Raw genomic sequence first — 13,468 nt, 5'->3', positions numbered from 1 at the left:
GAACCGCACTGGGGGCCCCTTAAGCGCTGTAAAACTACGTCACATGTCACTCGAGGGATCTCTAAATGTGTCACGGATCGCTTAAGTGTTTTGGAACTGTGTCCCGGGTCATTTAAGTGATCTGAAATGTGCTACGGGTCGCTTAAATGCTCTGGAATTGTACCACGGGACATGTGTTGGTTTATACTTGAATTTTGTCAAGTCTCGTGACAAGATATCTGCTTAGTGAATGGGAATTCTCAATCGGATGGATTATTCATTTCCGCATTCATCACACCATTCACCATTACAAAAAAGGTGAATGATGACACACATTAAACATATCAGATTTACATGTTGCTAATTCATTTAGGCCTGTTGGAAAGACCTCTCAGTCACTTGAGGCCACAAAGTGTTTGTTTATATTATAACATATGTGTTTGTATATTTATGTATTATATGTTTGTATTTGTGGAATAATAAAAAAAATACCAATTGAAGTTGTATATGCATATGTTATTTTATAAAAGTTCAAGTTCCACTTTTTTTGTAGCTAAAAAAAAGCGGCCTTTTCTTTCGCAATCATCGTATAATTTTCGCCTATGAGCATCCATTTTTCTTCACAAACGGGGTGACCATATTTCATGGAGACAAATGTGGGATTTTGTGAAAACAAATATGGGACATTGCCTATTGCCGTCAGAGAATAATTGCCGATTGTTCCTAAAAAACTACCAAATCTACGTATATATGGAACTGATTTTCTGTCTGCCTGTCTGTGTATATGTTCTTTATACACTTCTACAATTAAATTTCTACAATTTTAGACTGATCGTCGCCAAATTTTGCACATATACAGTCAAACCTCGTTAATGAGTCACTCTTGGGTACATATGTATTGTCATATATGTGTATATGCACATATATACCAAATGGGGCCCGACTTGAACGATAGGCTACTTTAAAAGTTTGTCAGAGCAGGGCAAATGCCCAGAATGGGCAAAAGACTGTCGAGCAACAATGGTTCTTGGGCCTCAACAACCACTTTCGGAATGTTTACTTTGGTTACTGTGGTTCCCTAGCAATGCGTTTGAGCCGTGTATATGCCTTTACAATGGTTTGTCACTTCTTTAATGCTGCCAGTATTATGCATAATAGTTCATTCTCTTTATAATGGTTTTAGCCACTTTTTCAATCCTCCCAGTAATTGAAGAAAGCCCCAAGGCCCAGAACTGAGTATATAGCTAGTGTAGTATACATGTGAAATGCTAAAATGTTGTTTGGTTTAACTCTCAATGCTCAATTTCGAGCTTTTTTTTATGGTTAAAGATAAAGAAAACCGGGAAAAATCATTTTTAAAAAAATCTATTTCGAATTGTACTGCTTATGTAAGGCCTTTATTGAAGCAAATATTACTTCCGAAATATATAACTATCTTCTTTGTGATTCAGACTATAGTGAGGAAAAAAATTCTTATTGTAAATAAACTTCAAGGTAAAACCAAAAAAAAAAAAGAAAAAAATGCAAACAAAACATTTTAACAAATTAGTGAAACCATAGCCACACATGCTTTGCAACAAACAGAAAGTTGTCGTTAATTGGGACAACTACCAGCAAATTCAAAACATAAAATGAGAAGAATGTGACTTCACCTTATGTGCAAAGGCGATTCTGAATTTTTATCTTCAAACTGGCTGCAGTAATGAACGTTTAAAGAACCCTTTGCACACACGCAAAGCTACGCATTTAAGGGTAAAGTGAAATTTTATAGCAAAAACGTGTTCACGTAAAGCCTATCGATCTGAGTATAAGTCCACAGTCATATACAAAGTTCAGCAATAGATCACAGAATAACGTGTTGCACGACTTTGTATATGAGTGTGGACGTGTTCCGCGACATTGACTTCCTGATAAAAAGTTTCCGATTTGTTGCCCAACTTTGTATATGAGTGTGGACTTACCTTAACTGTGCATCCTTTTTCCCCTCTATATATTCGATAGTTTATTGAAATCTCTTTTCTTCTCGGGTATTGTGTTTCTGGATGTGCCTCACGTACTAGTCAAATGAAATTGAGCGGTTTCCAAGCTCAATTCTTTGTAGATACGAGGAAAAACAAAAACACGCCCTGCTATAACGGTCGTGGGAATTTTTCTTAATATATTTTTTTTCCTTTTAAATTCTGCACCATAACTTATTTTGAGATGATAGATGTCGTGTCATATATAAGAGTTTTCTTTTTCCTTTCGGCAATTGTTCCAGATCAGTTGATGCGTGTCTCCCTGGAGTGGTTCATTCCTCCAAGGAACCACAAGATAGATATTTAATAAATTATAATCATAAGCGTCTGCAAGATACGGAAGATCCTCCCCACACCACTCTCATCGGACATCATTAATTGTTTTCATCACGAAAAAAAAGACGGTGAATTTATTAAAAGACAAATGATTTACCTCCGCTTATTGAGCTGGAAATAAATGAGTTGTTCATTGACGATTTTTCCGTGTTTCTTATAATAAGTTTTAAGTATTCCATAGATATAACCATGAGATTGTGCCATAACAACAGTTTGTTTGTCAGCCTTGCTCGAGATACCCTTTTTCTTGCTTCCCTAAATTCTTATTACCCGTTTTACTTCCAAGTCCATTATCAGATTAGCATGAGTATATTACTTTGCTATACTCGTAGCAAAAAGTAATGAGTATATACTTTCATACTATATTAGTATGAGTATATTATTCTTTTCTATAATAAAGCTTGATTGATCTTTAAAAATCAAACTTCTCGATTTTCTCAGATAATAGCGTTTTCTGGTGTTTTTCCGTTCGCGTTTATTTATATATCACGTTTATCAAGTTATATATCTTGTCTGGTCAATTATGGATTGCGATTACGTTGATTCGAGCCATTTCCAATGCCTGTATATAATAACACTTCCCCGTTGAAAAAAGGAGTAAAAAAGTATTTTATTGCTTATAAAAGTTCAATAAATTTTTGTCTCCACTCTGTGTGTGTGTGTTGAGAGCTCCTTATTTCCTCGAGAAAAATACGGGATATTGAGATTCCAAATACGGGACATTATCGCCAAAAGTAAGAAGAGTTGCCAACTATTGCTAAAATCACTGGAAAATCGCCAGTGGTGGAAAATGAAGCATCACCGCAAATATCGCAGTGATGCGATGCGACGCACAGTGATGCATTTTAATCCACTGCAAATCGCAGTGGATTGAAATGAATTCCACGAAATAAAACGTTTAGAATCATAAAGTATGTGAGATGAGTATTCTCATTTATAGTCATAATTATCACAATATAATTAGGAATTGGAAAAACAATTTTAATCCTAGATTTCAATAAAAAATAAAAATTCGAGTTGTCATTATTGAAAATACATGAAAAAACGGGACACTTTCATAAAAAAAGTCGGGATGGCCAAAATTCCATGAAAATGAAGGAATGTCCCAGGAAATGCCGGACGCATGGTTACCTAAGCATACTTGCTTTGAAACAGAGGTTCTACTTTTGTGTTCCCAAGACAATGATTCCATACACATTCAATCATTTTCATACATTTCGAGGAGGGGGGGAACCAAACCTCCAGGTCTCCCTTCTCTGGCTACTGTGTTGCTTTCTAACTACCTCCAAGAGGTGTCCCTGGTTAAGAAACCTTGCTCCGAAAGCTAAAGAACTCCCTTTAGGCCAGTGGTTCTTAACCGGGGGTGCGGCACAGCACTTGTTTTTGGCGGGGGGGGGGGGGGGGGGGAGATGAAAAAAACAAACAAAAAAAACGATAACATTCTGACTAGCTATAATACACGGCATTGCCCGTGTTTCTACCATGTACTGCAGAATTAAAAAGTGACAAACCATTATAAAGGCATATACATATCTGAAACGCATTGTTAGGGAACCACGGTAACCAAAGTAAACATTCCAAAAGTCATTGTTGAGACTCAAGAACCGTTGTTGCCCTAGTTTTTTTTCCGATCATTTGCCTAGACCATAGTTTCCCAAACTTTTTGTTCCATCGCCCCCTTCATCAGAAATTTTTTCCTCTCATCGCCCCCCACCTCACGTAAACCCATAGGATAAATCAGTAGGTTCTATCGCCCCCTTGGACCATTCCATCGCCCACCAGGGGATGATATTGCCCACTTTCGGAAACACTGGCCTAGACTGACGAATTTTTGAAGTAGGCTATCGTTCAAGTTGGGTACTGTTTAGTATATATATACAAAATTTGGCGACGATCGCTCGATCGATTGTAAATTTGTATAGAGAACAGACACACAAAAAATTAATTTCTTACAATATGCATAGATTGTGCAAACAAAATCATTTTTTACAAAATATGTACCACATATGTACCACAAAAGTTTCTTTTTTGATCAGTAATCACACTTTTTCATTTCAATCGAGGCAAAATACAGTTAATACTAAAATATTTTGCAGTTTGTTTACATTCGTACCACGCGTTATTATCATTCTGCGCTTGGATTTGATTCAATCGTAAGTATGCCTCAGGAAAAACGCCAAAAATGTAATCATGTGCAACAACAACAAATCGACCAGAAGCACGAATGTGCAAATTCTCCCTTTTTTGTTATCAGCTGGTTGACCCCTTATTTTGTTATCTAAGTTTTGCCTGAAACACGAATGCGTATCCGTATTGAAACACGAGTTTTACAAAACATTTTAGGAAAATTACTTCCCTAGAGTAACATGGGTACAGTAAACATTTAAACGCCATTTCATACGTTCTTTTTTCCCCCTAAGGACATTGCGCATTCGTGCTTCGGGGGGGGGGGGGGTGGACGATATGTATATTGTTGTTCTGCTGGAATCAATAAGTGAAGAACCAGTCATTGAATCTTTTTCTCCAAAAATTCAAAAAATGTTAAAAAATAATATACGTAGTTCTTAGTTTAGTTTTTAATTAATTTGAAAAAGCTGAAACTATCAACCATAACCTAAAATTAATTAATGGAAATTAATGTAATTAATTATAAAAAAAACTAAATTTTCTAACAAATAGGAAACACATTATCCAAGGGTGTGCGAGAAGGTAAAAATCGTCTTGCATTGGGGTAACGCAGGGCCGGAACTAGAGTGGGGAGGCAACTGCCCCGTGTGGCAAAATTTAAGGGACGGCAATTTTAGGTGGGAACAAAGAACAACCAGGGCCGTCTTAAGAGCATCATGGCCCCCGGGCCAAATGATTTTTCTGAGGCCCTACCAGGCAAATTTTCGAAAATCTCAACTAAATCTCATTTTTGTGAGGCCCCTTTTCTCTTGAGGCCCCCGGGCCGTGCCCGGGTGGGCCCATGCCTTAAGACGGCACTGAGAACAACACCGTCATAAAATTATCGAATTTTAAAGTTGTGGGGGTGGCAAAATCCTTGTTACTGCCCTGGGGAAGCGGGGTGGCAAAAAAGGATAAGAACCACTGCTCTAAGTCGCCCTCCCACTTTGCGTACTCCAGTGGGTCTTGGAACCGTTCAGAGACCGTGGGCCAGATTGAAATTCCTCATGAAGTCCGCGGGCCACCAACTCAGACTGAGGTATTTATAATTGTGAGAAGAATCCCGCGATTTATACAAGGACTTGCTTATGTGATTTACAATGGCATCTTGTTAGTAGGCGCCAATGGGGGTCCTGAGTTGTATTGGGGCAAAAATAGTTGAAGACTTATTTATTCTGGGATTATTTATTTTATTAATGACAATTCTGATTAGTTCTGAGACTGATTAAATCACTTTCTTCACCAGTTCTGGAAAAGTTTCTGATTAACTACTGATCAATTAAATTGATTATGATTCATTTTAATCAGAAAACACTTTAAATGATTCTTTAATTATGTATTTCAATAATTCTGAAATCATTTACTTCTCAATATATGTTGAAATCATTTCTTTCAATAATGATGCAATTATTCTTTTACAAATTGCGGAATAATTTCTATATTAGAAATTGTGAAGTTATTTCTCTCATTGATATACGTACAAGTTATTTTTTACTAATTCTGAAATTATTTCTTTCAAAACTGAATTTATGGTCAGTGAGCCACGAAAACAGCTCAGAGGGCAAATGTGGCTCGCGGGCCATGCGCCGGAGACCCCTGGCGTACGCCAATGCTCTCCTGCAAAAATTGAACGAGCAGTCAAAAGAAAGGAAAGGGTGAATTCAGTCCTATAGTTGTGTCCTTAAGATGTATTTCGCGAATATGTACTTATATAGGTTGTACTCAAAAATTCTCGTTATGCTGATTTGACTTAGCCTTTGAGCATATGCCAGAATCACAATATGGGTGCTCTCCTTCTGATGATAGGCATGGGTGGTCTCACAAATCTTGAGAAATTGAAGACCATTGCCATAGAGATACGTGGTTGATAATCACAAAGCAATTTATTGTAAGTTAAGATTCAGATGAAGCAACTCTGGCTGATATGGTATATTCGCTCATATTACAACTTGTGATTTTCTTCCTATTTTACCGGTTGGTTTTTCTCAAATAAATAAAAATAGAGATAAAATTACGACACACACAGTGATTTTCTTCATCAAGTGAAGAAAATCACCATGAACCAGTTCGCGATGGCCATTCGTCTTTGTAGATGAACAAATTTGCATATTCACAGGAATTGAATTCCGTAACGTCTCGTAAAACAATTTAGATGCGTTCCTGGAGGAATAATAAATTCTGTTTTGTTCGAACAACCAATTATTTTCGTCTCGTTTGTCTGTCTCGGACTGGCAAACACCGAGATTTGATTTTGGATGATGATGATGTATGTCTACTATTAATAAACAAATAATGTAATATCATTATCTTTTGTCAATTTCATACGCATACCGAATAACAACAGAAAGGTACAAACGCCGGCGGCAAATCATATAGTGATGCTTGAGGAAGTGGAATACATTTTATTTCGCGAGAAAAATTGAGAGGAAAAAGGATTGGTGTGTATGTGTGTATTTGCTTTATAAAAACACGAATTTCAATCATGGAACATTCACTAAAGAAAAGGTGGTGTAAAATTATCTGTTTGGCCGAACTCGACCGCATTTGATGCAGATACTATTGATGGGAGTTTGAATTTAGAAAAAAAAATTTCAGATATTTCACCACAAAGGCACTAAAATTTTTTGTTTCTTTATGCATAAGTGTGATATGGGTAATAATTATGGATAGGTAATAGGCAATTTTTGTCTTTTCGGAAGCCATATTTAGCAAACATCAACATTTTAACCCCTAGTGGTGGAAACTGAAACGGTTTTCCCCTTAAAAAAAAAAATCAAATTCGCTTTAGTGTAAATGATCATTTGATGGGATGATCAAAAATGATCAACTTCAATCATTTGATCATTTTTGTCGCACCACGGTCATTTTCTGCACACGAGGGCTAACTAGATCGGGACCTACAATTTATTGCCGATTCCGAACGGCAGGCTTGTTTTTTATACTCATTTTATACTCATCGAGAGGTTGGTGCGATAATCCCTCGATGAGGGACTTCCTTCTCCAATTTTTTTACTGCGGAAGGCGCCGTTTTTCTTGTACCCGTGTCAGGAACGTTTTCTGACAAGGACGAACCGGGTATCGAACTCGCGACACCTCTAAACATCCTTTGGTACTTAACGTATCTTATCGACCTGTGCCACTACCTCCTATATACAAGAGTATATAGGAGGTAGTGCCTGGGCTACCGCACCCCTAGTGTAAATGAGGGGTAGGCAGATTCAGTTAGCCGGCTGTTGAATGACTTTTTCGTTTAATTAGGCATCAAAAACAACGAGACAAAGTTTTGAGAATTGGAAATTTACAAAGGCACTTTATGAACATTTTCAATCATGCCTAATGATATTTGAGTTACCCTGTACGTAACTAAATCATTAAAAAGAAACATTAACACTGGATCTTAATCGTACTATCTAGAAAAATGACTTCGAAACATGTGTAACATTCAAAACATGTTTTAATTGGTTTTCATTTTCTTCATATACATCGTACAAATTTAAAATAACCATATTGCCTAACAACAACATTTGAACATGTCATATACAATATTTAAAAAACACGCACGAAATCACTTAAAACGTGTTCCTAGAAATACGTGTAACAACGAAAATAAACTGAAATATAGCATAAAAGAAAAAGCTGCATTTTTTTGTTTTTGTTTTGATGCTAGAGTAATAATGTGTATGAGTTTTGATCAACTTTATCTTGGCACTTCAATTTTAATTTGATATGATTTAAAATTTTCAAAACGTATCACATTAACATATTGATCTTGCATTAAATAAAAGGAGACATGAAATGACTATGTATTGCATAGTTTTTCTACAGGGTGATTCCATAATTCCCCTTTGCTGTATTTTACTAGCGAACCGTTGATCTTAGAGGCATACTTACAATTAGAAAAAGTATCCAAATATACAACGTGTAGACCTCAGATACGTCGTATCGGAGAAAAGTTGGGAAAGAACAGCATAAACTAACAGACAAAGCTTCTTTCCCTCGTTTACGATATTGCGATTTTTGAATCCAAATATTTCAGCGAAAATTGCAGAAGTATGTGCCGTAAGGATGGACGGTACGCCAGCTAAATGCGGTACAAGGGCAATTATGGAATCACAATGCATAGCAAGTATATCATGGAGCTTACAGATAAGACTCGATCCTAAGGGTTCTCTCTCTCTCTCTCTCTGCTGTTAAGAGGCGAAGGGTGGTGAGGCATTTAAAAACTCTACAATAACTTCTACAATACAAAACATTTATCATAAAAAATTAAAATTCTTAGATACATTTTTTTTTTACCTTTTCTTTTAAATTTATTTCCATATATATATATTACCATAAATTTATCTCTCTCAGAAAAATATGGTATATATATATGTGTGTGTGTGTAGATTATATCCAAAAAAGCAGATTTTTTTCCCTCCTTGTTGTTTAGCTTCTCTCTATAGTATTAATTATTAAAAGTATGAAAAATGTTTCAAACATTAGCTGAAAAGAAAATGCGGGCGCATATTTATACTCTTAGTGATATCTCGGCTAAGTTCGGGACTACACTATAAAAGTTTTAAGTTCTTTTATAAAATTTGAAAAATTTAACCAATAAGATTATCGGTTGCATTTGCTCGAATGTAACCTATGAGCTTTATTGGTTGGATTTTCAAGTTTTATAAAAGGGATTTTATATGTTTGCTTTCAGCTTAGGTTTTCTGAACATTGTTCCACTGTGGTCAAAAAATAAATAGAATGCTCGGTTTGATTCTTAAAAAAGCTAATGAGCTGTTTTTTAGAAATATATGACATCCACATATTTGTTATGGGCAGCTTTTTCTCAGCCAACTCGTTGGGGATTTTGCCTGTTGTGCGGCCTTGTATTTGTATAAAAAGGTCCCTTCACGTTCTCCAAGTCATCCTTCCACTTTTCCGAGGCTTAGAATGGACTGGCCTAGAGTACATCATATGGGTTTTGGAGTCCCTATCTTCAGAAGGATATAGACTTGGCTGAAGGGGGTGCAAAGAAGAGCCACTAGAGCACTGAAGGGTACGCAAGGCTTGGGCTATGAAGAGAGACTTGATTATTTGAATATGTTTTCTTTCAAACAATTTAGGTGCGGAAATATGATTGAAGTATTTAAGATTTTCGGGGGGAAGATACGGTGAATTATGTAATAGTGTTACACCGCCTTTTTAATGCTTTGACTCTAGAGTACCAGTTTCAATCAGTTAGGGAATAACTCTAAGTCGTTGTGGCACAGGGAGTTTTTCTCCAACAGGGTTGTAAATGCATGGAATAGCTTACCTTCTGATGTAGTGAATTCCCCCACGATAGACACCTTCAAGAGGAAATACGATAAGATGGGTGGGAGTAATTCAGAAGCTATCCATATTTAACGAGTGACAAATTGCAATGGGCAGATATTTTAAGTTGTTTTTTTTCTGGCTTATTATTTTTAGGTAGCTATATTTAGGCCTGCGCAACCATAATTTTAAGGGCGTTTCTCCAGTACTATTTATATATTTTCATTTTCTCCTATTTCCAGCCACTTGTTGAGCAATTTGCCTGTTGTGGTTTCTAATTTTATATTTGTATTTTCAGCTTCATTTCCATACCTTATTTGAGAAACTAATTTTTTTTGTACTTGAATAAATTAGCGTTTTTGTGGTCAAATTTCCCCAAAAATATTAGGATTAACTTCTTTAAAAAAAACTACAAAATGACCTTGTTGTTTCAAATCGTGGGAAAATTATTGCTCATATATTTTCTTTTTCTCTCACTGCAGTAAAAACATTATGAAAGGCCCCAAAAATTAGTTTAGTTATGATATTATGGTTATAGGAACCTTTCTTTTGATCTCTCTTCTTCAGTCTCATATAAAACTTCTATAAAGAATAAAACATTCATCATAATACACGTATGTACAAAACATAAAACATATATATATCACATTTATATTCTGTATATACATTTTAGTCTACGGGGTGTCCACTATTAAAGTTCGCATGACCTGAGCTGTCTACAGCTTTAATTAGATGTCAAAAAGCTGTGAAACTTTGGGGGACATATTAATGATGGGATAGGAAAGAATTAATAAATAGAATTAGGTTCCTACATTCACTACTGCAGGGAGTTGTAGTGCTGCACATGCTAATTTTCTGCAAAAATGTGACAAAGATGCTTGAGCTTCGTGGCAGGGCACCTAAACATTTTCATTCTAATTTCTTCACTGAAGAATATAATGTTGAGTTTACAAGAACCTATAGCAGAATCTCAATTTGATACCACAGTATAAATTTTGCGTAATTCTAGAGCAGAAACAAATTTGTAGTTATATCAAATCACTGTCAACTCATGTTATTATCCCTATGTATGGAAGATTCATTTACAGAAAATTTCTGGCACTATATCGGGATTGTTATATAACATGGTTCCACAGTAATTCTGTTAGTAAAACTGTTTTATGAACATGAAGATTTTGCTCCAAATGCTATGCAGTTTCAAAAATTTTTATTCTTCCACCAAGATGTTCCTAAAGTGTCACAATTTTCTGATGGGTAGTTAAGACGGTAGCCAGCTGAGCATGACCCTTCACTTCCCACAGCAGAGGCCCTACGGCTGAGGTCTTTGTTAGGCTCCAGCTCAGACTTGTCATGAGCTGCTCCATAGTGAAAAAAAGTTAGGAATCATCTTGGGCCCCCTGGACTTTAGCCCTGTCAGCCCAATCTTTGTGAAGGTGATACAGCTAAGAGCAAGCCAACTTTTATTTATGGACATCCTGTATGTTACTGTCAATGTCCAAAGTCTGGGGCCTTCCTGAGATGGTCTGCCAGTTCTTGGCCACTTTTCCAGTTGTCCAATGTTAAAAGTGTCCAAACTTAAGAGCCTGAAGTGACCCACTAGCTCTCAACCAGTTTGCAACTTGTCTGTCTTTAGTCTCACTAATGCAAGAAGTCCAGACTTCAGACAGTATACAGTGAAAATCCTATATAACAATATTTTTCTCTAGCCAAGCACACTTTTTTATAGTGTATTATTATATTCCCTTTATAAGGATACTTTTCTCCAGTCTATCGAGCATCATTATATATGAGTTTCACTGTACATATATATCCATACTAAAGTATGGCACATTATGTAACTATAAAAGGAAGTGAATCATAAACATTTAAAATCATTTAAAAAAGCCTAAAAGCCATCTAAATAGGGGGGGGGGCAGAGATTTAGCTCGTTGTCTATTCTACCACAGGACTAGGACAAACCCAACCTCCAAAAGCTTTCTCTAATTCAACAGCAACTGCTAAACACAGGCGGTCGTTGTTTAAATTGGAGACTACCTGGATACCGATCGGCAAGCCTTCCCGGTTTAATCCAAGTGGACAATGAGTGACCGGGAAGCCCAGGATGTTGAAGAGACCAGTGTATGCAAAATCAAATGGCTTGAAAAGAGATTCGTTATGGTGGGGTGCCCCCTCTGGCCATGTAGGGTAGAAGAACACGCCATTTTCACCAAGCTCTCCCTGCATTACTTGGAGAGCTTCGGCATATTTCTTCAGCATCGAAGCTTTCTTGTTCTTGATGATCCTGGGGGTGAGTTTTTCAAAGATCAGTAGAGAAAGTAGGTGGAAAGTGTGCTTTGATTGTCCAATGATCCACAGCAGGAGCTCTAAGATGATGTTGATACGACCTCCTCTGCTCTCGCATACTTTCTCATTCAACTTGAATCCTCCTTTCTCACCCATACATGAAAATGAAATGTCAACGGCGTGTCTCATGGCCTTGACCTCTAGCTTTTGTGGCTTTATCTTATATGCATTTTCAAAATGTCGTAATGCCTAAGAAATAAAAATATAATGTGATGTCAAACACTCTATTATCTTTCATCCAATTGCTACATACAAACTAGGAAAATATTTTAATATCTGGTAAAACATGGGGGGGGGGGGGGGGAGAGAGAGGGGTAAATAACTCAAATATTTTATAAAATGAATTGATACAATCTAACACAAATTTATCAGAGCACATTTAGAAATCAATCACCTTATTTATTTGAATCTCTCTAACGCACGTTTTTTCAACCTCTAAACCTCTAAATGGGTGCAAATCAGAATATGTTGAGTAATAATATGCATATCTACGTCTGAGGAATATGGTGCATTTTAAATTTGGGGACATGTTGGATTTGAGTAAAGATCCTCCTAATAGGCAAAGTTTATTTCATTTATTCTGTCTCTCCTATGCTCCCGGCTGAAGTCATTCCAGTCATAAGAGAAGAAGCAAACTGTGGTCCACTTAACCCTTAAATGCTTAGCTTTGCATATGTGCAAAGGGTCCTTTAAACGTTTATTACTGCAGTGAGTTTAAAGATAGAAAGTCAGAATTGCCTTTGCACATAAGGCGAAGTCATATTTTTCTCATTTTATGTTTTGAAATTGCTGGTAGTTGTCCCAATTAATGACAACTTTCTGTTTGTTGCAAAGCCTGTGTGGCTGTGGTTTTGCTAATTTGTTAAAATCTTTTATTTGCATTTCTTTTTTTGGTTTTACCTTGACGTTTGCAATAAGAATTTTTTTTACTATAGTTTTGAATCACAGACGAGGTAGTTATATATTTGGAAAGTAATATTATACTTCAATACATTTATTTGAAATGCAAATTTACACCCTCTGTACGAAGCTGTATAACCAGTACAATGTAAAATAGATTTTTTTTTCAATGATTTTTCAGGCTTTCTATGTGTCAGTAACTATGAAAAAAATTATCAGCTAGGGGAAAAAAATATCATTTAAAGGATTAAACAGCACCCTACCATATTACACCACATGCATACATGTATTAAGGGCATGTGGTACACAAATTTTTAATTTCCTATTCAATCAGCCATGTTTGATTTTGTTATGAACGAGTATGTGTGATTTGAATTTTTTCTTAAATTATAGTTAAACCCCTATATAACGATACTCGAGGGACCAGAGAAAAA

General features: G+C 36.2%; 1 protein-coding gene across 4 annotated transcripts in view; it reads right to left on the bottom strand.

Moving 5' to 3' along the window:
• Positions 1 to 7,935: 7,935 nt before the first annotated feature.
• Positions 7,936 to 13,468, bottom strand: part of LOC149076770 (fatty-acid amide hydrolase 2-A-like) — a 37,442-nt gene continuing 31,909 nt past the window's right edge. For 2 of the 4 annotated variants that reach the window (XM_089244431.1, XM_089244433.1), the window contains exon 8: positions 11,608 to 12,323. In XM_089244431.1, coding sequence (XP_089100557.1) covers positions 11,724 to 12,323 — 600 coding nt within the window. In that variant the 3' untranslated portion in view covers positions 11,608 to 11,723. Of the gene's footprint in view, positions 12,324 to 13,468 lie in introns of all 4 variants that reach the window. The other 2 variants (XM_089244434.1, XM_089244432.1) reach the window with 2 other exon arrangements.

This window comes from Pholcus phalangioides, unplaced genomic scaffold (assembly GCF_987345545.1).
Source record: "Pholcus phalangioides strain wild (caught in Gottingen) unplaced genomic scaffold, Ppha-v1.0 ptg000015l_1, whole genome shotgun sequence".
NCBI classification, from domain to species: domain Eukaryota; kingdom Metazoa; phylum Arthropoda; class Arachnida; order Araneae; family Pholcidae; genus Pholcus; species Pholcus phalangioides.
The sequence above is the reverse complement of the archived record's forward strand: the minus strand, read 5'-3'. Positions and strand labels throughout refer to the sequence as shown.